The sequence below is a fragment of the Sorex fumeus genome, unplaced genomic scaffold (assembly GCF_029834395.1).
Source record: "Sorex fumeus unplaced genomic scaffold, SorFum_2.1 ptg000098l, whole genome shotgun sequence".
Lineage (NCBI taxonomy): Eukaryota > Metazoa > Chordata > Mammalia > Eulipotyphla > Soricidae > Sorex > Sorex fumeus.
In genome coordinates, this window is record NW_026606155.1 from 23445922 (window position 1) to 23471295 (window position 25374).

Consider the following 25374-nt stretch of genomic DNA (forward strand, 5'->3'; position numbering starts at 1 on the left):
GGGGGTTGCAGCTCACCCCACTGCTTGGTAACCATGAATTTACAGCAGTGGCTACTGGCAGGCCAGAAGAGGCCACCATGTTCCTATTGCCCTGTGTTCTGGTCCTGACGCCTGTGGGATCTCTCTGGTGATGGCCATGGGAAGGAAAGAAGCAGCTGGAAGCTCAGTTTTCTAAGGAGGGGCAGACAGAGCAGCCTTTCTGCAAGTAGACCCATGTGTTTAAGTGGGTGTGGCCTGGCCAGGCTGCTGGAGCCCCTGGTGGGCAGCCCCTTGCACCTCTGACTCCTGCCGCCGGTACACACATCACTTCCCAGGCTCCTTGCAGGAACCAGCCTTTGTGAGTCCGGGTGTGTAGTAGAGACCTTCCTCCTGGATTCTGCAGCTACTCAGGGACAAATCTGGAATGAAGCGAGCATGTCGAGGGTGACAAGACTTCACTGCTGTGACCTGGGCGGGTGGCAGAATGCCCAGGCACCCTACCTCCCTTCTGAGTTGTAACTTGCCATTTCTCCTTCCGCCTCTCTTCCTGGGAAGACAAGGGCTCTGGGTCTCTCCTTTTTCCTCTAGCTCTGCAGAACCAACCTGGTGCTCGCCTACACTTAGTCTGTAAGGAGTTGGTGCTCGCCTCGGGCATTCAGCTCCTCTGCACCTCTGAGTAGCAGACCTTCTTGTCGCCCACACAATGCCTGCTTTTCCTCCTCCTCCTTCTCCACCTTGTCCTCGTCCTCGTTCTCCTCCACCTCCTCCTCTACCTCTTCCCCTCCAAAGAGCTTCTCAGCTCTGGCACACTGCAAACTGGGCAAAGGGCTAGAGACCTAAGGAAACAGGAAACAGGGGCTGTGTTGCTATGGGCAACAGCTTGATGCTACTTTTCTCCAACTAGGAAATTTAAGTCACCTTGAGTGTTGGTGCAGAGGGAGGAACACCGCGGTTTAGCGGAGGAATGAGGAGGGAGAACTGCTTGTGTGGCAGTGCGTGATGCTCCCGAGGACCCACAAGGGCTCTCACTCCACCCTCTTGAGGATACTCGGCATCTCCTGTAAACACATTCACCCCAGACTCGCTCTGGGTGAAGTCAACGGCCCAGGCAGTCGGCATGCTGAGTGCCCCCCACTGCTCCAAAGCACAGGATTCCATGTCCATTCGCACAATGATGCAAAGATGGCCCCAGGAAGGAGAGAGGCAGTCGGGGGTATGGTTTCTCTCTCCAAATCCCCAGAAAGGCAACTGGGCTGGCATGGATCACGCAGATTTCTAACCCATAAAAGGCCATCAGGGACATCAGGGACAGCTCAAGCTGCATTTTCAAGAGGTATCAGGATAGAAACTTGTGTGGGTGGAATTGCTCACAAGGAACCTCCCTGCAGATCTGCTCCTGCTTGTGGCTCTGCTTTGTGGCCCCAAGAGACAGAGGAAGGGTGGCTGCTCAGTCCTCTTCTCCCCTAATGGTCAAGGTCATGGAAAGGTGAGATTACCAAGGCTCTGGGAACAATGGGTCTTACTGTGCAGAAAAAGGGGTATGGAAGCATAGAAGCTGAAAGTGGGAGAGAAAGCCTTAGGCAGCCGCTCTTGGTGGGAAAGTGCCTTCAAAAATAGTGGGTATGGGGCTGGAGCAATACCACAGTGGGTAGGGCGTTTGCCTTGCACGTGGCTGACTCAGGTTCGATTCCCAGCATCCCATATGGTCTCCTGAGCACCACCAGGAGTAATTCCTGAGTGCAGAGCCAGGAGTAGCCTCCGTGCATCGCCAGATGTGACCCAAAAAGCAAAAAAAAAAAAAATAGTGGGTATGTCTGTTTGTTTGACTAGGGGTTAGAGAAGTGAGGGACAGGAGCGTGGAGACATTATTGGCACGTTGCTTCCAGGACAAGAGACTCATCTCATCATCAGTTCTGGATCCCTCAGTTCCTTGTTTCCTAGGAAGGAAAAACTACGGGGCACAGAAAATGGGAAGGAAGATGGGGGACACCCCCAAATGTGGGCAACTGCCACAGAACGAGGGCAGGAGAAGAGGAGTGGGGGTAGGGTTGTAAAGATGAGGCCAGGGCACAGAGAGATCATCTCCTCCAGAGTTTGGAGCACTTTCTCTGCAGAAGGCTCCCAAAGAAGGTTAGACAGTGCGGACGCCGATCACTCACCCACTGCTGGAAGGAAGCCACCTCGGGGGTGAAATGCAGCGGCCATTCTGACTCTGCGCCAGCAGCACTAGGCAATTGTGTTTTTAGGAAGGGAAGTGAAGAATAACTTATGCAGCTGAAACCATGAAGACCTGTGGCTTTAGGGGAGCCCCTGCCCAGACACGTACATGGCGGCAGCGGGCATGCGATCCATGCTTGGGGGAGAGGGGTGGGGGGACACATGCATCGGTTACGGTGTGACACGCGGATCTCAGACATGTTGCTTAGCATGCATCAGAGACACCTGTGAGCAGATAGCTGCGCACACGTGTGTGTGTCTTCACCGTGGGCGCTGGCAGAAGCAGGCTCATGCAAGGCGCAAGGGCATCTGGAGAATCAGCTGTGGGGCTTCAGACAGGACCCCTGACATCTTTGACCAATACCGCACACTTGAAGCATTTACCTGAAGGTCCATCTCTAAAGCCTGACTTCTCCCCAAGAGAAAAGCCACTGGGGACAGCGAAAATGGCTTCTCTCAGTGTCAGTTTCTGTCATGACCATAAGCAGCCATCAGGATGGGGGGGAGCGGGCAGCGTGTACCCCAGGGGGCTGGTTTAGAAGGGATTTCAAAGCCTCCCCTGCTACTTGCTTCTGACTCCTCCAACAACCCAACTTTGTACTCTGTGGTTAAAAAATAGAAGCCTTTGTTTATCTGGCAGATGGAGCGAGCAGCCTCGTGGGCCGGACAGTGGAGGGTGGCTGGAGGCAGGCAGGTGGCTGAGAGGTGACTGTTTCTGCATCCGAGAGCACTGCTGAGAGCACAGAGCCACTTGGGAGTGGTCTTTTGCAGGGGAGACATGCCCCTGATCTGTGTCTGGGACAGGAGGCAGCTTAGGAGCCTGCGTCTCAGCGGGACACACACACACACACACACACACACACACACACACACACACACACACACACACTCCCCACAGCATATGCCACATTTTCCCGGCATATGTCATGCTTTCTCACACCACAGGCTGCAGGCCGCCACAGCTCCGAGAGTCTTCTGGGATGCCCTGAGAGCACCACCTCCGGGGGTAACCTTGAGAAACTGACCATGTGGTCAGCCATCACAGATCACAGTCCCTTCAGTCCAAGGGAAAGCAGAGATATCAGCTCTCTGAATCAACTTGGAAACAAAGTTCCACCCCACACACACACCCACACACCCAACTACCCCAACCCCACAGCTAACAGCTCCTGTCTATTACTTCGAGCTGGTCTTGGAACAATCTCATGTGTGTGCTAAAGTATGAGATACCTGTGCGCTCACCATCAAGTACAAGATAAATACACTGATACCTACCTCGTGGAGTAGCACGAGAAATTGAATATAGTCATAAGAGCTAAATGGTGGCTACAAAGAACATGTTGATAATAAACACAGCACTACCAAGAATTATGGCTGAACGATGCTATGTGAAGAGGCCAATGTATCCCCCTGCCTTGCCCTTTAGTCATTTACTCTTCTGTCTCTTTTCCAGATGAAGAAATGGAAATGCCTGAGCTGTCCTGCTAAGTGGGAATTGGGAGAAGCAACTCCAGCCTCACATGGATGCCCACAATACAGTGCTGAGCACCCCGAGAAATGACAGCTTTGTGCCAATATCCATCCCCGAGGGAGGCTGCCTGCAGCCTTACAGTGGTAGGAGGAGGGATGGTCCACACCTTCCAGGACCATCCAGGACAGTGAGCCCACCAGCATGACCTCAACATCTGACCCCAACAGGTGAGGAGGTTGTACTGGTTTTAGATAGCTCATCTCTGCTTCCCTGCAATAACTGCCAGGTCATGGAATCAGGCCCTCCCACCCTGCTTGGTGGTTTGTCTTTTCCTGGTAGGTTTGGGAGTTCAGAGGTACCTGGTTCTGGGTGCAAATGATAGAAGGCCAGGGACCGAGGAGGGCAGAGAGCCAGTACAGTGGGTTAAGGCATTTTCCTTGCATGCAGTCTGCCCATATTTGATCCCTGGCATCACATAATAGTCCTGAAAGCACTGCTAGGAGTGAACCCTGAGCAAAGTGTCGGGAGCCCTGAGCACTGCTAATAGGGTTCAAAAAAAGAAGGGAGGAAGAGAGGGAGGGAGGGAGGGAGCGAGGGAGGAAGAAAGGAAGGAAGGACAAAAGGAAGGAAGGAGAGAAAGAAGGAAAATGACAGAAAGACAGAAAGGAAAGAAAGAAAGAAGGAAAGGAAGGAAAGATGGAAGGAAGCAAAGAGGGAGGGAGGGAGGGAGGGACGGAGGGACGGAGGGAAGGAAAGGTGGAAGGAATGAAGGAAGCAAGGAGGGAGGGAGGGAAGGTAGGGTGGAAGGAAGGAAGGAAGGAAGGAAGGAAGGAGAGGGAGGGAGAGGGAGGGAGGGAGGGATGGAGGGAAGGAAAGGTGGAAGGAATGAAGGAAGCAAGGAGGGAGGGAGGGAAGGTAGGGTGGAAGGAAGGAAGGAAGGAAGGAAGGAGAGGGAGGGAGAGGGAGGGAGGGAGGGAGGGATGGAGGGAAGGAAAGGTGGAAGGAATGAAGGAAGCAAGGAGGGAGGGAAGGTAGGGTGGAAGGAAGGAAGGAAGGAAGGAAGGAGGGAAGGAAGGAGGGAGGGAAGGAAGGAAGGAAGGAAGGAAGGAAGGAAGGAAGGAAGGAAGGAAGGAAGGAAGGAAGGGAGAGGCTGGGACAGGGCTGCTGTTAAATAGTTCTTCAGCCCTGAGCAAAAGTATGGGTGCCTCCAGGTCCCCATCCCCCTCTCTCTCTTTCCTATGTTTCATGTCAGGGCACATCATCACCAATGGATTGTGGGAGCACACGATCACAACCCCCCCACCCTCCTGATTGGGCTTTCTTGAAGAATGTCTTATTAAAACTTTGCTGACTTTACCCGGACTGCCATGTTTAATGAGAGCCCTCAAAGAATGCGAAAGCGAAAGATGAGAGGAAGAAAAAAACCCATAAGCTGTAATCACCATAATTACACAATCCCAAGAAGCTCCGCCAGCCGCTCTGGCCGAGTCTGAGCAAGGGAGAGCCATGAGCTGTGTGCTGGCCCTCAGGACAGCTGGCAAGAGTGGCACTCACACCCGTCCCGCCCCCAGAGCTGGGGAGGAAGAAGAGGAACCCTCCAGGCAGACTCCAGAGGAGGGGGACCCCAGAAGGGCAATTTGTCCTCAGCCGGGGTCTTCCGGGGCATCTCCTGCCCTTGGTTAGAGCGGAGTATTTCCTGGTTCCAGCTTTTCTCTTCTGAAACCTTCAAGTATCATGGGGTAAAAGGCTTTCTCCACTTTCCTGTTCCCCAAGCACCATTTTTATGTAGTGGGGGAGTGATGACAGGCTTAGCTTTGTCCAATGCAGAACCTGGCCCTGTGAACATGTCCCCTCACTCCTCCCTTGCGTCTAATCAGCCTTCTGTGTGCATCCTAGGTGCATTGACCCCCTTTGAGCATGCAGGGCAGAGAGTCCCCAGCTGCGGCGTAAAACAAAAACTGAACCCCTTCAGTGGAGGCAGTGAGCAATGCAATTGGTGGGCAGCACCCCTGCTCCTTTCCAGGGCCCTGGCTTGGACTGTCTGGTGCTTTGGCTTCTTCTCTCTCCAGGCCAAGTGGAATCTGCATCTGAAACCCCCTCTCTGCCCATCTCAGCAAGTTCCCCCTGCAGAGTCCATTCTCCACCCCAACCCCACGCTCCCTGTTAATAAGCCACTGGATAAAATGCAGCAGGAGTCATTAACTAACAGGGTTTCTGAAGCTCCCCAGGGCTGAGACGCTGGAATCCAGCACCTTCTCTGTGCTCGTTCATTCTGGCTGTTCACTTTGGAGGGTTTCCAGCGACTCCTGTGCTCCCAGGGGTGACCTATTCCACTGCTGGGGTGTTGCTGCCATTCCATAGGCTTCAGGCCAGCGACCCTTCCCAGATCTAGTCTAGTTTGGAACAAAGGCCCTCTCCTTTGTTTCAGTTTTGTCTGGAACAATCCAGAAATGCCCATTCACTGTGGAAGACAAACACCCACCTATCTCTGCATCCAGATGGCTATCAGGGCTCCTGAGGGGTGAGCATCTGCCTCTACTCCTGTCTCTCACTGCTCCTATGGTGACAGAGACCTCAGTTACTCTGCTTTGGGTACTTCAGTTTGTTAAAAAAAATTATTTTTAAATTCTGGATCCAGGGGCTGGAGCCATAGCACAGTGAGTAGGGCATTTACCTTGCATGCAACTGACCAGGATTCAATTCCCAGCATCCCATATGGTCCCCCAAGCACCACCAGGAGTAATTCCCAAGTGCAGAACCAGGAGTAACCCCTGAGCATCGCTGGGTGTGACCCAAAAGAAGAAAAAAAAATTCTGTATCCAACACAAGGGCTTAAAACCAAGATGATGCTTTTCAAAGCAATACAGAAAGCAGGGGAACTGACCACTCTGCTTTTGTGATTAAGCCTAAAATTGCTTTATATTGGCAAGGGGGGACCTCTTAAGTGGTGCTCAGGGAGGATCAGAAGCTCCTCCCAGCAATTCTTGGCTGACTGGGCTAGTGGTTCAATTCAGGGGACTGAGGATGTGGTGCTGCTCAGACCCTGTGGTATAGTGGGGGACTTGGCACCACACCCAGTGGTACTCTAAGGCCTCTTGGGTGGCACCCAGCAATGCTCAAAGAACTATGTGGCTGGCGGCATGCTAGGCCGTAACTGCTGTACTATGTCTCCAACTGCTACAATCGCTTCTTAAAAACAAAACAACTGCATCCTGGTGCGCTTATATTAAGTCACACATCCCCCTCCATCCCTGAAGCTTTTCTCTTGATTTCCTGTCAAGGCTAGGAATATCATCCCACAGCTGTGGGACTGGTGCTTTTCAACCTAAATTTTATTGAATTGTTCTTGACCCATCAGCTCCCCAGAAGGAACTACTTTTCCTATACAACTCATCATCTACAGATGAATAATCCCTCCAGACTCGGATTTAATGCTCTGGAGGCTGGGTATGACTATCCATCCATGGTATCAAAAAGGTGGGAGAGATGAGGGCTGTGGCTACATCCCGGGGCAGACTCTGCCTGCCCAGTTGCTATAGTTCAAAGTCACCTTTGCCAGCGTTTCAGACACCAAATGGGCAAGCACTGAAAGTGCAGAGGGATAGGGAGAGAGAGCTATTATTTACCCATTGCACTGAAAGAAGGCCACACATAAATGTTCCTGGGAGCAGGGACATCACACTTATGATGACTACTCTTCGACAGTAAGTCGGACTAGCAAGGACAGATAGAAGTTCATGCACAGGGGCCAGAAGGATAGCATAGTGGGTAGGGCACTTGCCTTGCACACAGAAAATCTGGGTTTGATCCTTGAAACCTTATGTGGTCCCCTGAGCCCACCAGTAATAATCCATGAGCGCAGAGCCAGGAGTAACCTCTGAGCCGCTGGGCGAGGCCCCCAAAACAAAAACCAACAAGAACAACAAAAGAGAAGTTCCTTTCTAATACCACACAGGTGAGGCTCCTGTCTGAAGCTGTGGGACCATCGATCTGATTGTCTCGAGAATGTGAAAGAGCCAGGCCAGCTGGGCCCCTGCCACCATGGGCGTGGCTTCACACTGCCCACCCCGTACCCTCTTCCCACCTTGGGAAGTGATGAGCCACCAGACACCCCAATGCCTCTCTCTCACTGGCTTCGGGGGGCTCCTATCACCCAATCATACACCAAACTTTCTTGAGCTCTTCCCAGTTTCCTGGCAAGGACCCCTTTTGCATTCAGTTGCATAGCAACGCTTTACAGATCTGTTTAGGAAACACAGGGGCTTGTGCCCTGCTCTTCTTCTGGAAGGCCTGTTGCTAGCCTGAGTACAACCAGACTCACTAGTTTACAAGACCCCAGGAGCTCATGGTGGGGGGATGTGGGGCGGGGCCCACAGTGGTCTTCTTAGCCTGAGATCCTTCTATCTTCAGAACTCCCAGCTCTCTCTGACCCTCCCATTTGGATACAAGCAGCTTTGGGCCTCTACTCCTGACCTTGACTTGGCAGTTCTTCCTTGGCAGACTTCCCTCTAGTTAGCCTTAGCCGGGCTGAGAGACTTCTCTCTCGCTAGCGCCTGTTTTGTGGTGTTTCTGCCCCCACGTTGGCAGACGGAGGTGGCTGCCTCCTCTGCAGACACGGGTGTCCTGTCCTTCAAGTGCTCTGCCTTGTTGGTACCTGCATCCAACCCCCAACCCCTGCCTTCTCACCACGCAGATGGGAGCCCATGCTAGTTTGCCCATGACGGCCTGGGTGCAGGCTCTCGAAGGCCAGGCTGCAATTCACACGCCCCCCCCTCCCCTCCCCCCCCTCCCCCCCCCCCACCAGCCCCCTTCTACAGCGAGAGATCCTTCTGAAAGGCTGTCTTTCCTGATGGGGGTCGGGTGGGGGAGGAGGTTCTTTCATGGTGTAAGGCTGCGGGTCACCTCCCGAAATAGATTCCCCGCCTGGCACACACATCCAGCGCTTGCCCCCAGCCTGCCTTGCGGGAGACTGGCAGGGCGTACGATTGGATCTGAATCAGCGGCTGGGAGCGCACAGCTGTGCCTTGCTGCCTCCCAGAGCGGTTTTCACTTCACTGCTTGGCACCTTGGGGTCTGGGGGAGGCAGGAGAAGGCCTGAGAGTGGGGGGTGGGGAGTGGGGAAAAGGGAGGACTGGCCGAGGAGGCAGGGAGCTGCCTCCTGGTAGAGCTGTGCTCACGCCTGGGTGGGGAGACTGAGTCACCCGAGCCTTGCTCTGTGCACGCGCCGGGAGGCAGGGTGTGGGGGGAGTTTTCTGTTGACAGGTTGAACCGTCAGCTGCAACAGCTGTGAGCTTCGGCTCAGAGAGGAGGGAAAAGGCAGGGTTGGGGCTGAGTCCTCCATGCTGGTTACCCCAAGCTTCTGCTGATCAGTAAACAACCCCACCCAAACCCCCCACCCTCAAATCCAGGAACACTCCCCCCAGCCCCACATGCAACTGCTTGATCATTTTCCCTACTCTCTGCATTCCACTGGCTGAACCGATTCTGCAGTTTTACATTTCAGAGTTTGTTTATCAGAACTAGACCTTGACATGTTTCATTTTTTACAGCGATGAAATTACAATATTAAATATAGTATAAATATGCATTCTCAAATTTCACTGAAGCCAAGATGGCAGAGGCCATGGCTGGGAGGAAGCTAAACGATGCCTCTAAAGAAGGAACGAAGTGCTGACCTGACCTGCAGAGCCCAGGGAACCAGAAAGTGTGGTAACAGATGAGCTGCAGAGTGATGCTGAGGTGCCCTCCCAGCTCTCATTCCTCCCTTCCCATGCCCCCACACCAGACTCCTCCACTCTGCCCAGCTGCCCCCAGCCTGCCCGTGCCGATCCCTGGACTGTTAGGCATAGCATGCAATGACAGCACTGCAGAATGGGCATGGCTGATGGACTGGGGGACACTCACCCCCGTTGATGTGACCCTGTTACAGCCCTGTTCTTGGGAGTCCTGGTGTAAGAGTGAGCCCAGAGTCGGGGAGCATCACCTTCAAATACACTCCCAGCTTACTGCACCCCCTGGTCTCCTTCCTGGTCTCACGCCTCCTCCTCACTAATTCTAAGAGATGATTAACCCAGTTCTGAAGCACAGAGCTGGGAGAGAGCTCAGTGGGTGGAGCACAGGCTTTGCATGCAAAAGACAGGGGCTCAGACCCTGGCACTGGCACCATGTGGTCCCCAAACATTACAGAGAGTGACCCCTGGGCATCAAGGGGAGGATGAAAGGCATAGCTTCTGATCATATTCTTGGTATGATCCAGCAACAGGAGGGGGAGGCCTGGACCTATAGAACAGCCCCCCAATAAAAAAACAGATCATCTAGTACAAGCCATTGTGTAAGAGAGAAACCCGGTGCTCAGAGAGGGTTCTGATCAGCCTGAGGTCACTCAGCTGATCACTGAGCTAGCATGCTCATGCTGTTAGTAGGAGCCAGTCTGGGGCTGGTGGGGAGGGGTGTGATGAGGGGTGGGGTGGTGCTGAGGCACTTCACAGTTCTTGCTGCTAATGAAAGACACATTTTTCTGCTTTTCCTCCCAGGTGCCTACTCCATTTAGGAGGCCAGGGTTGCAAGTATGCTGGCTTTAAGACAGGTGAGGATGACCCTCCTGACCCAAATGCCACACAAAGCCATCCCCAAGAATGACTCTCAGTCAAGGAGCCTTTGCTGGAGGCAGGAAGTCTGTTCCATGGAGCACAAAGCTGACTGGGGCTCTGCTTGGGCCAGGAATTGAGAACTCATTCCACCCAGTCCAAGGCTATGTCCCTTGACAGGCTGATGGGAGTGGGGGTGGAGGGTACCTCCTGAGTGCTCATGTCCATCTGACTCACCAGCTGCATTCCTTGGCAGCCAGATCAGAAAGACCACTGGGGGAGATGACATTCCATTACATGCCCAGGCTCCAGGCTCCCACAGCTTCTGACCCTGCTCCAGGAGAACCTTGTCAAGGCTTGGTTGGGGGCTCTCTTGGGAAATCGGTGCTACCTTGTCACTGCCATCCCTGCTCTTTGTGGCCTCAAGGATAGGTCCAATCACCTGTAACCAGAGATCCCTTATGGGGCAACCCCAGCTACAGCTCGTGGAGCTTGTAAGAGGGCAGCTGAGGGCAGGGGGTCAATACCAGTCTTGCTGGGGGCAGCCATTTCTTCCTCATGCAAGTCCCTCCCACCCCCATTGGCTTTTTCTCTGGACAGTAACGCCCCTTTGTTCCTGTGGCCTGGCCACAAAGTTTCTATGAAGCCTATGTAGAAGGGGCATTTGTAGGCTTCACAAACACCTACACTTCAGGCACCCTAGTCTGCTGTCCCCAAATGCTCCTCCACTACTAAGAAAAGACATCGGCATAGGAAAAATTCTGGACTCAGATTCAGTCTCCATAAGCGTCTGCCTGGCTGAACTAACTAGCCACAACTAACCAGCCTAATCAACATTTCTTGCCACCAATTCATCCTAAACAATCTCTGGCAACCTCACAACCCTCATCCATGAGCTGCCTGACCCCACTCTCTCATTTCATTTTTAGCTCCATGATATAGTTGGCCTTTTTTTCACATGGTGCCCAGCACCACGAGAATTCTTCTGAACTAGACTATCTCTGAATTTTATAGTTTGTCGTAAGTAGCAGATGAAATATTCATATGCACCAGAGGTTCTGAAATTTGCCTGGCCTATGACTAGCCTTTCAGAAAAAAAAAAAAGAAAGAAAGAAAAAGAAAAAAAAATCACTCAGCATCCACTTGGAAATGTATTTGTTATTTTTGTTCTTTGGTCCCCAGAGGCTATTCCTGGTTCTGTGCACTCCTCTGGGGCCTTTTTTGGTTTTGGTGACCTAACCAGGGTCAGCTGCATGCAAGGCAAGTGCCTTAACCCTTGTACTGTCTCTGCATTGGAAATCTCTCTTTAAGCAAACAAATAGAGAAGACACCCCCCGCCCCCCCCCACACACACACTGTACCAGAGACCACTATCGCCCTGCTGGGTCACATTGACACCCACGTAAGGCTGTTTCGTGCACTTTAGGAAACCCTTTAAAGCAATCCTTTAAATAGAGAAATCAAACACTTTATGAACAGCACATCTAGAAAATAACTTTAAAATTGTGAGGCACATTGGCTGCTGGGTTAATTCCATTTGCTTAGAACTATACTAAGGGTTCTGCTTCAAGTACAGTAAGGGTTGCCTCTGTCCTTCTGCTATTTACTCAGTCACAAGTTAGGGTGTCACGGCATTCCCCTCAAGAACACAAGGAGCTGGGATGGATGTAGGGGGACACTGCTCCATCTCCAACACTGCAATCAAAGACACCTGAATACACAAGAGATGAATATTCCTCTAAAGATCATGGGGAATTTAGGGATACCTTTATCAATCTCTGAAAGGTTTGAGCCTTTCATCATTTGAATGCTAAGGAATCTCAGGAGCCTGGGAGGTTTTTCTCCTTTAGCCGACCCTGAAAACATCCCTGTGAGAGCTCCCACATGAGCATTTCAGAGACGGGGAAGGTCAGCAGTGCTCTCTCTTCTCACACGCTCTGTTAGCAGACCTTGGAGAAGCACCGAGCCGGCACCGGCACCATCTCTGGGCTGAAGGACAGCTGTAAATGTTCTTCCCGGAACGTTGTTCCGGTCACTGTCATCTTTCCCCACACTGGCTTCTCAGGAAAGGCAGGCTGGAGACGTTTGAACGTCTTGTCTGAGAGCCAGCTCCTCATCTGGGCCTGCGGTGGGCATTAGGCATCCATCTCTCTCTTGCAGCCTGCTGCCTTCAGATAACGGGCAAAGTCTCTACCCACTCTCCTCCCAAGGCCCCGGGCTTCCAAAGACCTGGGGGTAAGAACAGCCTCCTTGCACCTCTCCGCTGGCCCACAGGAGCAGGGATGCTCCCGGGGGACCTTGCCAGGCCACCCTGGCCCTGTTAACTCTCGGGACACAGAGTCACGAAGGGGACGAGCAGCTTTGTGCTCTGCAGGCTCTGACTTCTCACGGGGCCATGGGGAGGGGAGACCAAAGCAAGGAAGGCACAGACAGCCACACTTTAATTATTACCTACTCGGGTTATTGTGATGCTTCCGTCTAGCCAATCCAAAACAATGCTGAAGCCCAGTGGAAATGGAGCTCGCTATGACAGCTAAATGACTAGGTGGCTTTCCACACTGAATTCTCCGTTGATGCTCTCAGGGTAAAATAAGAGACAAGCCACACGGTCCTTCAGGTTTTACAAGGACTTTCCTCATCCGTCAAGGGGAGGAAGAAAAAGGAAGACGTCAGCGGCAGGGGCGCCCTTCGGGAAGGGGAACATGGCTACGAGGGGTCCAACCCCCCCTCCCCCCCGCCCACCCCACATGCTGGGAGCCACGGCAGTTTCCTCGCGCCCACGTGGAAAGTGCAGGCTGGCCTGCGGGACTCTACAACTTGGTTTTGGTTTGTGAAGGAGCAGGACTGAGTCCTCGGCTCAGTTCCTAAAGACAACGGCATGGGCAGGGGAGATGGGTCTGAGCGGTCCAGCTGACCACAGATAAAGATCTCTACCAGGCACTGCCCATCTAGGGTGGTCACCTGGTCCTGGGTTATCTCTGTGCTCATCTCTACCACCTTCTAAGTTGAGTGTGCACGAGTAAGGCTGTGTGCCAGCAAGGATGATGAACCCGTCTCCTGTGCTGACCAGGAGCACGGACTGGAAGCTTGACAAGAGGCCCGGTGCCTACAAGGAGGCTGGGAGGTGGGGTAGGGAAAGGCCAGTACCCGGGACTTGTTGCTCTGGCTCTCCCCAGTTCCTGCCCTCCCCTCCCCATCATAATCTGTAAATGAGGCCGAGGGGGGCTGGGAGGGAGGTTGGAACTCATGCAGAGGCCACTAACACAACGCCAGCTGGACCGCAGTGCCAGGTCCCATGCAGCAGGAACGGGTTCTGCGCACGCGCGCGCGCACACGCAAAGCCCCCTACGCAACAGCGGCAGCAGCAGCAGCAGCTCGAGACCTGCACCCGTGTGACAGCCTGTTCGCAGGGGGAAATTTGGAATGGTTTAGATTTTAGAGAGTTGTGATTCGGAGCCAATTTATTCTGGGGTACAGTTGCAGGGCCTTCTCCCTGGGCTGCTGCAGAAGGAGCCCACATCGCGCAGCCCCAAGGGCCCCAGGGCCGCGGGGATGGATCCCCTGCACCCACAGTGCAGTGTGGTGCTTCAGCGGGGCTCGCGTGCAGCCCCCTTCTGCAGGAGGGACGCCCCGACTTTCACAAATCTATCCCTGGAAGAGACGCTGCAGACACTCACCACAGAAAAGAGGGGGTGCCATGGGGGTGGGGGGGTGGGGGAAGCATTGGACTCCCTCCCGCCCCAAAGGCAAAGACACCATCAAGACCACCACCACCACTAACAACAAAAGACAAATTAAAAAAAAAAACGGGGGAAAGAGAGCGAAAATGTCAAGGGAAGAAAACCAACCGAACTTACCACGCTGCGAGTGAACTTTTCTAAGGAAGTTCTACGACCTTGCTCACTTTCTGGCTTTAAGAAAAACAAACAAACAAACAAAAAGGTCGGGAGAAAAATACAGGAAAAAACCCCGCAAAACTTCAGCTTATATGTGGTTTCCAAACAGCAGTGGCGGCAGCTAATGAAGAAAAACAAAGGCAAAGGAGGATGGGAGAAAAGGAGGGAGGAGAAGCAGCCAGCGCTGAGGGCAGGATGAGAGGGAGACAACGGGAGAGAGGAAGACGGGGGTGCAGGGAGGATGGAGTATTCACTCCTTTGGAGCCTGTTGCGAGGCTCTGATGCTGGGATCTGTGTGGGGTGGCCAGTGAGCGGCCAGCCCGCCCATGCTCTCCATGGCCTAGGGGGAGAGGAGTTGCTGATGTCACACTCAGACAGCATGAGGTGGAGTATAGAACACACAGAACAAAGTAGCTCTGAGGATGCAGGATTGTGGGGGATGCTGTTGAGATGCCAGGAAGGGCCGGTGGCCTGGTGAGGGGAGCATCCATTTGCCGACCCTTGGCTGAGGGCTGGGTCTCCTGCAGCCACAGCATTAGCCACTCTCGTCCTTTCTGAGTAGCCCTAACGACTGTCCTCTGGGTGCTTCGAGCAAGAAGTGACTTTGCCTTGTAGCTGCAAGGTCGAACATGTGTGGCCTGTTTGTCCTGTCCAGATGGGCTGTGCTCCATGGAAAGGTTCTCTCCCATCCCTCAAAGGCTGTGCCTTTTGACAGCTCCAGAACGCTCCAAACTCCTGCTGGGATTCTTCACAAGTTTCCCCGACTGGGCAAGTGGACACAAACATTTTGAGCCCAGGTGGAGAGACCTGTTCCCCTCATTCCCTTTCTGCAGGCTTTCCGGAAGCCATTCCGTCTGCAGATCCTGCTAGGGTCCGAGATTGGGATGAAAATTCAGAGAGAATGCATACTTGCTTGGGCACACACACACACACACATACACACACACAAACACACACACACAGCAACAAAAGGGGCTCATAGTGAGCTGAAGGAGCAGCTAAGTGGATATTTGCATGATGTGCTCCAACGGGGGGGGGGGGGGCAAAGCTGGGGAATTTCCTGGGCAGTTGTGGCCCCTCTCCTACCTCTGACAGCTGCCAGAAGTCAGGGAGGATGTCTGAGAAAGAAAAGACACAGCACATCCCACCAAAGGAGCTGGGTCTTTCTCCTCACACCAGGAAAGAAGGGCTCACATGAGGCTCTAGCCCCACAGTATCCTCACTCACTGGCCAAATGGAACCAGTCATTTGGCCCCAGCAGGCCAGCCCTGGGCTCTGCAGTGAGCCTCTGCTACTAAATTTCTGCTCCCACAAGGCAGCCATAGACTCCACTTATGGGGGCCATCTCACCTTGCACAAACACCTAAAGCAAATCCTTATCCCTGAGCCTTTGTGGTGCTGGAATAGCCCTCTAAATCCAGCTTGCTTACCCCCTCGGTTCATCAAGATGAATGACTTCCTCTTGGGATGTGGAGAGAGAGAGAGAGAGAGAGAGAGAGAGAGAGAGAGATGAAGGAGGAGAAGGCGCTAGTCTCCACTTGCCTTGCTCAGCAGAATGGGGAGGCCTTCCAGCTCCTGGTGGGTATGGCTCACACGTACCTTTCAGGACCTGGACTGGCAGGTCATGTGGGGTGGAAGGGGGCCATGCCTGGAAGCAGGAGCTAGCTAGGCCTACCTGGAGCAGCTGAGTGGCAAGTCCAATCCATACCCGGAGAATAAGGAGGCAGAAACAACCCCCATACATCGAAAGGGTGTGGGGATCTGTAAGGCTTCCTGTGGCAAAGTCTGTCTGAGGCAGTGAGTAGCGCTAATGAACTTCATTTATGGTTTTCATGGGAACATCATGATTGAGTCCTCACTCCAAATACCTCCGAGGGAAGTTTTCCTAGGGGAGGCACTGTAGGCCCAGCTTCTCAGCCCCATGCCCTGAATTGCAGGGGCTGGAGGTGATTCACCTTCCCCTGGTCAAACCCACAAGGAGTCTGCGGGTTCTTGCTTCTCCCGGGAGGGTACATAGGCCTGGCTGGGTGAGACGGCGAAGTGTCTCAGAGACTTCCTATTGTGATCCATTCAGCCACAAGGTATCGTGAGCTACAAGAAACAAGGAGCACTTACTTTGATCTTCTCCCATGGGTTCTGGGTACATCAAAAGGCTGTATAACCTTTCCTGAGAAGATGGACATCAGAGGCATGTGAGGGGAGCTCCTTCCTCAGAGTCCCTCCACCTGCATCCTCCTGAAAGGAATAGACTCAGGCCAGGCGCTCCACTCTCCATCATGATAGTGGCCCCTGATAAATGGGAGAAGGAGGCAACCAGGCTGGCTGCGGCAGTCTGGACACGCCCAAGGTCCAGGTCTCTTTTTCAACATGCAAGGCTAGTCTCAGGCTGCGAAGAGAAGCTTGAGCGCAGGAGCTCGACATGTGATCCTCTAGATACCTGAGTTCTGTGGTACCAACCAGATTCATCGATGGGATCCTGGCACACAAAGCTCTTAAGACCCAGGGGGAAGGGCTTCATGGTGGAGCAGGAAGCAGATAGAGAACGTGTCAATGGACACACAGTGAGGGCTGGGAGGCCCAGTGGGGAGAAGCAAGGGAGGCAAGATACAGGAGCTGTGGGATTTAGTACCAGGAAAGCCCCAGCCAGCCTCATGCAGATTTCACATGGGAGCTGAGAAAGGCAGAGGCAGCTTGGCATCGGAGAGCCATCTCTTCTGCCCCAACTCCTTCCAAGACCCGTTACCCTTCCTGCTCATCCTACTCTCCTCCCAGAAATCCAGCTGATTCATCTCTGATCCAACCACCCCTCATCACCTGTAGCTGAGAGGCCCTGGGCCACAAATCCAGGTACTTAGCTCTGCCAGGAACCATGACTGAACTCTAAGTGGAGAAGAAGGAGGCGCAAGGAAATCATTAATTCTTAGGTAAGATAAGGCAAGCCCTGGAACAGGCGGAGAAAGGGTTCAAGGAGAAATGACTTCTTTGAGGAGACAGGTTGCAAAGTTTTTCTGTCCCATGAGGGGTGGCCCCTTTCTTGCATCATATCCAAACCTGGGCTACTCAGGGAGAGGAAATCTGTGATGAGGGGGCTGGCCTTGGTAGGGAGGGGATCCCTCTGCTTTCCACAGGGTTTGGTGAGGTCCCTGCCTGCTCCAGACTGTGCAGAACCATGGTGGCCTTGTTGGCTGGTTACACTCCCAGTCCTGAGTGCAACATGTAGGTAGAGGTTGTGTGGAAACAGGCTGTCCACCCTAGAGATGGGGGTGGGAGTGTGACCCCCCCCCATCACCTCCCATTGAAGATGGGCCCAGAGAGAGAAAGCAAAGAAGAAAAGAGGAAACAAAACCCCAGGGATGATATTGTCATTTCACACCAGCGGCAAGCAGTAGGCAAAGGTCAATAGTGGAAAAGGCGAGCCTGCCCTTCCCCAAAAATACCTTCTTCTTGGCCAACAGCAGGTCCTGGTAAGCATTGGACCGGAGGAATCGAGCATAGCTGTCACTCTTCATCAGCTTGTAGATGTGCTCCTGGGAAGGAAGGAGGTGGGAGACACAAAGAGCTGTCAGCTGATACAAAAGGGAGTTACCCTCCTCCCCAGCCGATTCAGGAAAGAGACAGACCAGATGTGCTTGGAGACACCTAAGAAATGTGCAGGGCCTTCTTTTGTGTTTTTCCCCATTCAGAAACACTATACAAAATACATTTTCTGGGACCAGAAAGAGAGAGAGAGAGAGAGAGAGAGAGAGAGAGAGAGAGAGAGAGACAGAGAGAGACAGAGACAGAGAGAGAGAGAGAACAGTGGGTAGGTATTTGCCTTACATACAAATCACCTGGGTTGATCTATGGCACTCATGTATGGTCCCCTGAGCCCTACCATGAGTGATTCCTGAGCACAGAGCCAGGAGTGAGCCCTGAGACCTCTCCCCAACCTCCACCTCATATATTGCACTGTCCTCCCGTTGTTCATCGATTTGCTCGAGTGGGCCCAGTAATGTCTCCATTGTGAGATTTGTTGTTACTATGTTTGGCATATCGAATTCGTCATAGGTAGCTTGCCAGGCTTTGCCGTGAGGGTGAGATACTCTCGGTAGCTTGCCAGGCTCTCCAAAAGAGGCGGAGGAACAGAACCCGGGTAGGCTGCATGCAAGGCAAACACTCTACCCACTGTGCTATCACTCCAGCCCACTATATATATAATATATATACATAATATACATATAATATATATACATAATATATAATATATACACATATTATATATATTTTTCTCTCTTGGATTAAAAAGATCCTTGAAGCTCATGTCAGAGGCTTTGTAGTTGGATGTGGGTGCTGTATTGGGGACCTAATCACTGGGATGAAACTCAAGGGAGTTACAAGATGTAAGAAACCCAACCCTCAGATGGCTATGGGCACTGTGAGTCCATGCAGATAGCATTCTTGAAATGAAAAACGGCAGAAAGACAGCAGATGAGCTGTGGCCAGGGGTTATGGGAGAGAAGGGAAGTGTGGCTATGAGAGCTAATAGGAAGGGTTCTTCTGAAGATGGAATTACACTGCATCTCAACACTTCTCCCACCTGTGACAGGCTCTAGGGAGTTAAACGCATGAATGCATGTGTGCACACACAAAGGTGCACACAGATGACAAGGAAGCTGCTCTGAGCAGTGTACATAGAATGCAGTGTGCTGTGTGTGTGTTCTGTGTGCTGTGTGTGTTCTGGGTGCTGCACGACTGCAGTTGCGTAGATGCTACCTGTCGGGGAAACTGGGGAAATGGCCCCTGTCTGTATTTTGTTCTTACAGCTACATGTGAATCTGGCTCTGTCTCAAGCACGCATCAAAGATAGCAGTGGGCCAGGTGTGCATGTCAGGCTACCATATGGAGGCAGAGGTGCTCTTGGAATCAGGTCATGGAATCTGAGGGCAAAGACATGGGCCTGAGGCTCCTCTCTGGGGGGGGGGGGCAGTTGCAGTGTGTACTGGCACCCTCTCTCCCTGGACACTCCTGCGGGCATTCACATTCTGATCTTGGCAAAAAAAAAAAAAAAGCTACTTTGGATTTCCAGCTAATTCCTAGAGCTTGGTGGGTGCCTGGTTCTTAAAAGATGGGGTGGGGGGTTGGGGGGAGGAAGTAACTCAAGACACATGCCTTGTGGTGCTGGGTGCAATCCCTGGCACCTCCAGATAAATCAAGAAAAGGAGCTTTTCTTGGTTTGCTTTGTCTTATTTTGGGGGGGGGGAACCACACCCAATTGTGGAGTTCATGGAACTGTGTGCAGTGCTAAAGACTGAACCCCAGGTCAGTCGCATTCAGGGACAGCACCTTACCTTCTGTATTATCTCCCCAACACCCTACAAAGAGGGGCCTTTTTGATGGAAAGGGGGTTATTTCTCAGTTGGAGAGGAGTGAAGCTCAGCTCAGCTGCACAGGAGAGTGGGGTGCTCCCCAGAGGCCCTGCAAGAAGGGAGGGAGGGCTTTCTCGGGGAGAGTGTGGTTGTTAGGTTGTGGAGGGAGTGGGGGGGGCAGCACTGGCCAGGCTGAGGAACTGATATGACTCACTGGTCACTCCAGGAAGCAGGACTGGTCCCCGTGCTCTGGGGACTGGAGAAGCGGTCACTGAGGAGAGGGAGGGCTGGAATGGTCATTAAAGGATCTTCCTGGCAGACTCTTGCCAGGGAAGTGGGGGAAAGAAGGAGATGGGGGTGGGGGACAAGGTCCATTTGAAAGACTCTTGGCCACCTCAGGTGCATCCCAGAGGAAGCCAAGGCAATGAGCCAATCAGCTTGTTGAGTGTCTCCAACCCCAGCTGCAGAAGAAAGTGAAAGCAGAGAAGCTGGGACACCTGGACCCCTAGGGTTCTCCTGCATCACAAGCAGACCTGTTCTCGTTACCCCCTGCTTGAGACATCCACATCTCACAAAATCAGAGTATCAGCCCATGCCAGGAGCCAAGGAGAGTCAAACGTGGCTTGGACCTGAGATCTCCCTTAGCAGCAGTGTGACTTAATTAACTTAGCAGGAACATGTATCATGGATTTTGTTGTTGTTGTTGTTGCCGTTGCAAATTTTAGACAAAGCCCTGGTCCACTCTAGTTTAAGATCCTTCAAGGTAAGGAGGGGTATAGTTTCATCTCTTCCATTTGCACAGTGCCCAGCAGAGGGCCAGATACTGCTTGTATGGATGTTGTTTCTTGGTGCTTTCAAATGCCTGTTTGAATGGAATGTTCAACAAGTATGCAACCAATTCCCTTGTTTCAGTGGCCACTTCTGGTTGCAAGTTCTTGCTCTGTCTGGAAGGACACTGGACGCATGCTTGCTTCAAAGGAAGACCCCGGAGCAACTGCACACATGGCTATGACCTTGGAGCCTAGACTTGTGGATGCCATGGTCTTCGTTTCCTCTGACTGTCCAGTTTTCTAATATCTGAATGTGAGACCTATCATTACCCAGAGTGAAAATGACTTATCTTTTCAAGAACCGTTTGTGTCTTGTCCACAGAGCCAAGTGGTCCTGAGTCATCCAGGGAGGTCTATCACTCTCCCTGTAACTTTTCGAAGGCAACCACTTTCTGCTTCTGGCTCAGATTTTCAGAGGTACCCAAGTCCTCAGATATATTACAACAAATACCTCCCTCCTCTTATGACCCAGGAGGAGTAAGGAAATCTCCCTCATACAGCCTTCTGGCCTGGACAACACATTTTACCCAGATACAGCTAATTACTACAGTCTCATCATGGAGGGTTAAGAGCCAGGTTCCGTAAAAGAGAAGAGCTTGTCATTTGGAAAGAGCAAGACAAAGCAGATGCCTAGACATTTAATAAGAAAATGGGTTCGCACATATTTATTGAACACCTGCTAGGTGCAATGCCAGACCCTGAGTCAGGCATTTGAGATTACAGCCTGAGTGTGACAGCGAGATCCCTGCTGGCATAAATGTAGGTTCCATTAGCAAGATCTGGGCACAAAGACCCAAGCTATAGGGAGGTGCATGGGAGGGGTGGGGCAGGGGCTACCTGCAGATGTGGGGACAGCTGTCTATCAATCTGAAGGATCTGCACCATGGTGGGGGAGGGGGAAGAGATGGGAATGAGGGACGTGTTCCTCCAATTTCATGGAAATGGGGTGGAGAGCATCTGGCCAAGGAGGATAACCAGGAGTGGAGGAAGGAAGGAGTAGCAGATGGCACATCTGTGTGGGTCAGAAGAGCAACCGGACACCACTCATTTCCACATGACCAGCCGCAAAGGCAGGACTAAGGTGGGGAGGGTTCGAGGAGAATGCGGTGGCAGTGGGGAGTAGGGGAGTACATGACCCACCGGGATAGGTGGACAGGAAGGTGTCTCCTTCTGTCCAACTTGTTGTCAGCCCTTGATAATCACATGGGTAGTTTTGAGTCACCTCACGAGGGACCAGCCTCCAAGGCAATAGGGGCAGGTGCAAGGTGCAGGTCTGAGAAAACCCCGTCTCTGCAGATACCCCCTGCTCCCCCACCTCATTGTCCCCTGCAGTCACCAGCACCCTGGGCCGAGCCTGCTTTTCCCAGATCTGAGACTCTCCTCCACACTCTGCTTCTCCCCCAAGCGAAGAAATGGAGCCTTTAATCTACCCAGTTATGGAACTCGGCTTCTTCCTGCTTGCCAGCTTTGTCTGGGAAACACGAAGACTGTAAGCAGGGGGTGGTACACGGGGAGCGGAGGTTTTTCTGGGAATGAGAATGAACATAGGACTCGGGGTCTTTGGCCAGTTCCCAAATGCAATGAGTTTATCACTGCCAGGGACAGCAAATGTACAAAGCTCTTGGCAGTGACCTCTACTGATTTACGAGGGGCTCTGCTTTGTTTCCCCTGCTCTGCAGACAACCAGTCTTAAGGAAAATGTATATCTAGAATTTGCAAAGAAAAAGAGGGCCACTGGCAGAATCAGTGAGAGAATTCTGGAGGGGGGGGGGGAGGTAGAGAAAAAGAAGTGTTTTATTCTGCAACGCTTTTTCTGTTCTTGGCTTTTCTGGTCTTATCTTTGTCCCTTCCCTTCCTCTCTATGCTTTTTTTCCCTCCTGCTCCTCCACCCCTCACTAACCTCCTACCCTGGGAAGCAGATCACTGAGTTGATTGTAAAAAACACGGAATGGCCAGGGGCCACATCTGCTTTCCTGTCATGGAGCACAGCACTTCTGGGGGTGAGAAGGCGGTTTCTTTTCATTCTGAGACCCGTGTACCATGGGCCTCCATCACAGCAAACATCTCTGTGCTCTTCTCAGTGGTGGGGGGAGTGAGACCTGGAATGTTGCATCAGGTTTCAAGGATGTACCCCCCTGAGCAGACGCCCCCCCTCCCCCCCCCACTGATCCCTCTATGCCTAGCCTTGACCTGAGGTTCTCTGCTGAAGAAAGCAACTACACAGAACACTTCTGGGGTTCCGGGCACAAGTGGGAGCAGTTGGTGTGTGTAAGTGGAGGGGAAGTTGTCACCCCACCACACCTGCTACCCATTAAGGCAGTGCCCCCATTGTATTTACCCACAAATCTCCTTTTTATGTGTGCATAGGAAACACAGAAGATACTTAGACAAACTCCTAGGTGCTTGGCGTGCAACGCAGCTCAAGGACAAAGACCACCCTCTGTTTTCTACACATCTCCTCCTGTTTTTCCAGCACCTTCCTGACATGGGCTGCCACATGGTGGGACCTGGCACAGCTGTCAGGAGGCTTTCTGTTGATTTTTCAAGAGCCCCATTTTCCTTTCTGTAGGAGTATGCACCTCCCACCTGTCCTCCATGCCCTGCTTCTGGAGTCACGCCACAGCTGTGGGGGCACAGCTGTGGTCGTTCTGCCTCATCGAAGGCAGCCAAGGTCAGGATGGAGAAGTGCATGGGGAATAGCAGGGGAGTTGGCTGGGAGCCAAAATCTGAGGTCAGCTCCCACCTCTGCCCTTTCCAACCCTGTCCCTGGCATTCCAGAGACACCTGCCTGGACTGTCACAATGACATGCGGCCCTGGAGCTGTGGTTGTCCTACACAGGATGCAACAGAACATGGGACGAGGAAAGGCCAGACAGGGGCTCTGTCGTGGAGGAGCAGGGTTGGCTGATGGAGTTGCTGCCACTGTTTGCTGTGAATTGGGGCTTAAACAACCCAAGCCTGACCAGGGAGATGACTCAGAGCTGGAGACCCAGGTTCAATCCCTGCTACTGCGTGTTCTCAACACTGCCAGGAGTACCCCATCTGTAATTACCCTCCACAAAAGACCTCAAATGAGCCCCATATACAGAGGAAGTTGCCGATGCTTGGGAAGGTGAAGAGCCGGCTGGGCCCGAGTTGCAGCGCAGGGAGTGTGACACAGTCCAGAGCCGCGAAGCCCCCAGAGGGATCTTGCCCCACCACACACTGCTCTCATAGCCATAAGATGGGGCTTTGAAGGGCTCATGGGGGCATGGCCAAGACAAGCCCTGAATATGGGGCAGGTACAAATGTCAGGAGCTTCCTTTCTGTTCCTCCTCTGGTAGAAATATATGCAGCAACTGCTTTCAGGAGCATGCATGTCCTCAGAGGCAGTGATAGTGGCAGGATCAAATCATCTGAGGTGATCTTCAGGACTAGGCACAACTTTCCTTCCAGATCTGTAAGAAAGGCCCAACCTGGCAAAGTTCTGAGAGGGACTGGCCCGGAACAGCGCTAGGCAGCAGGTCTGTCTCAGAGAGCGCCAGCCAGAGCACCTTGCATCTCAGCTTCCTAAGAGACAGTGTAGTCTCAAAGACCAGAGTCTGGCACTTAGGACAGATCTGCTGTGGAGAGGAGCCTCTTCCTCCTGAGGAGCTGTGGGAGGGTGGGCTTGAGGCTAATCATAGCTCAATAGATACTGGCACCCCACAGAAGAGAAAGCAGAGGGAACTCACACCCAAGAATATCTTGGCTCCATGGATGCAGCTTTGGGTGCCCCGTGGAAGCTCATGAAGGTCTTGAAGGAGAATTCCCATGTGCATTTCTGAGTCTTTGGAAGCAGGACACAGGACCCCTTGTTTTCACGGAGACAGAATCAGGTCAGAGAGAGCCTGCTAATAAGTGACCTGCAACGCCTCGTGATAAATACGTTTCATCAATCTAGCTAAAGGGCAGAGTGTTTTAAAGCTGTCCAACCCCCATACCTAGGAAACGGAAGGCCTCAAAGATAGCTTTGCCTACCCTAACACCAGGAGTATGGAGTAGGGATATTTCTTTTCTTCTCCAAGGTCCTGGGGTTTGGTGCAAGAAATCTATGCTCTGAAGCATCAACAAAGACATTTTGGAATATTGATACTTTCTCTCCAGGAAATACTAGTTTGTGTGGCCAAAACAAATAAATAAAGAACCAGATCACAACTGATTTGTTCTTTTCAAAATACATTCCTCCCGCTAGCCTTTAGGATCTGAAAATAAAACCACCTGCCAATAAAATAAGTAAGTCCCAATGCAGATGGTGTCATGGCATTCTTTATTAAAATATGTCAGGTATAGGCAGTCTACCTGAGAATGCTCTCTTATCATGGATTCCTATCAGGAAATAGGAGAAATCATGTGTTGTGATACTGGCATGTAATACCGCCCACCCCCACCCCAAGCTCCAGGAAGAACAGCTTCCCCCAGCGAGGAGGACTCCTATCTTTCTTTGAGTAATCTGGGGTGCACATAAACACATACTCCCTGAGATGCTGGCTTTTCAACAAAGCCACTGTCAAAAGCCTTGCTTCCCGGAACCAAGTTGCTGTTAAATATCACATTGAGAAAAAAGCAGAAACCTTTTGACCAGAAACTTCTTGTCTGTTCAAGGTGAGTGCCGACTTGATGGTGTATTTATTAGCTCTTTCATCCTTATTTTCAGCCTTGAGCTCACCTTTGGATAATTCCGTGGGTGGCTGGTTTCTTTCCATGGAGGGTTTCAGTACCTTCCATAGGGGGTTGCTGAAGAAAAGGAACCTCCTGTGGCTCTCTGTTCCCGGAGCCCAGAACATCTGGCATTTTGTGGGTATTCCAAGTTTTGCTAACTTGGCATATTGCAGAAATGTAACTTAACCAAGATTTATTGATCACCTGCTCTATATGTTCCTCACAGTTTGGCAAGCTTTTTTAAAAGTGGAAAGACATGGGACAAATTTCTCATATTAAAAAAATTATTTTATTATAGACCTAGCTGAGAATGTCATAATTCTGGACTGAGTTGTCAAGGAAAAAAATTTAAATTCAACCATGTGCAGA

General features: G+C 52.1%; 1 protein-coding gene across 9 annotated transcripts in view; it reads right to left on the reverse strand.

Annotated features, from left to right (window-relative positions):
* RGS6 (regulator of G protein signaling 6) overlaps positions 1 to 25374 on the reverse strand; it is a 570853-nt gene that overhangs the window by 7190 nt on the left and 538289 nt on the right. For 5 of the 9 annotated variants that reach the window (XM_056133560.1, XM_056133562.1, XM_056133561.1 and 2 more), the window contains exons 16-18: positions 17588 to 17677; positions 14112 to 14165; positions 2139 to 2205 (exon numbers count right to left, since the gene is read on the reverse strand). In XM_056133560.1, coding sequence (XP_055989535.1) covers positions 2139 to 2205; positions 14112 to 14165; positions 17588 to 17677 — 211 coding nt within the window. The remainder of the gene's footprint in view (positions 1 to 2138; positions 2206 to 14111; positions 14166 to 17587; positions 17678 to 25374) is intronic. The other 4 variants (XR_008795065.1, XM_056133563.1, XM_056133565.1 and 1 more) reach the window with 4 other exon arrangements.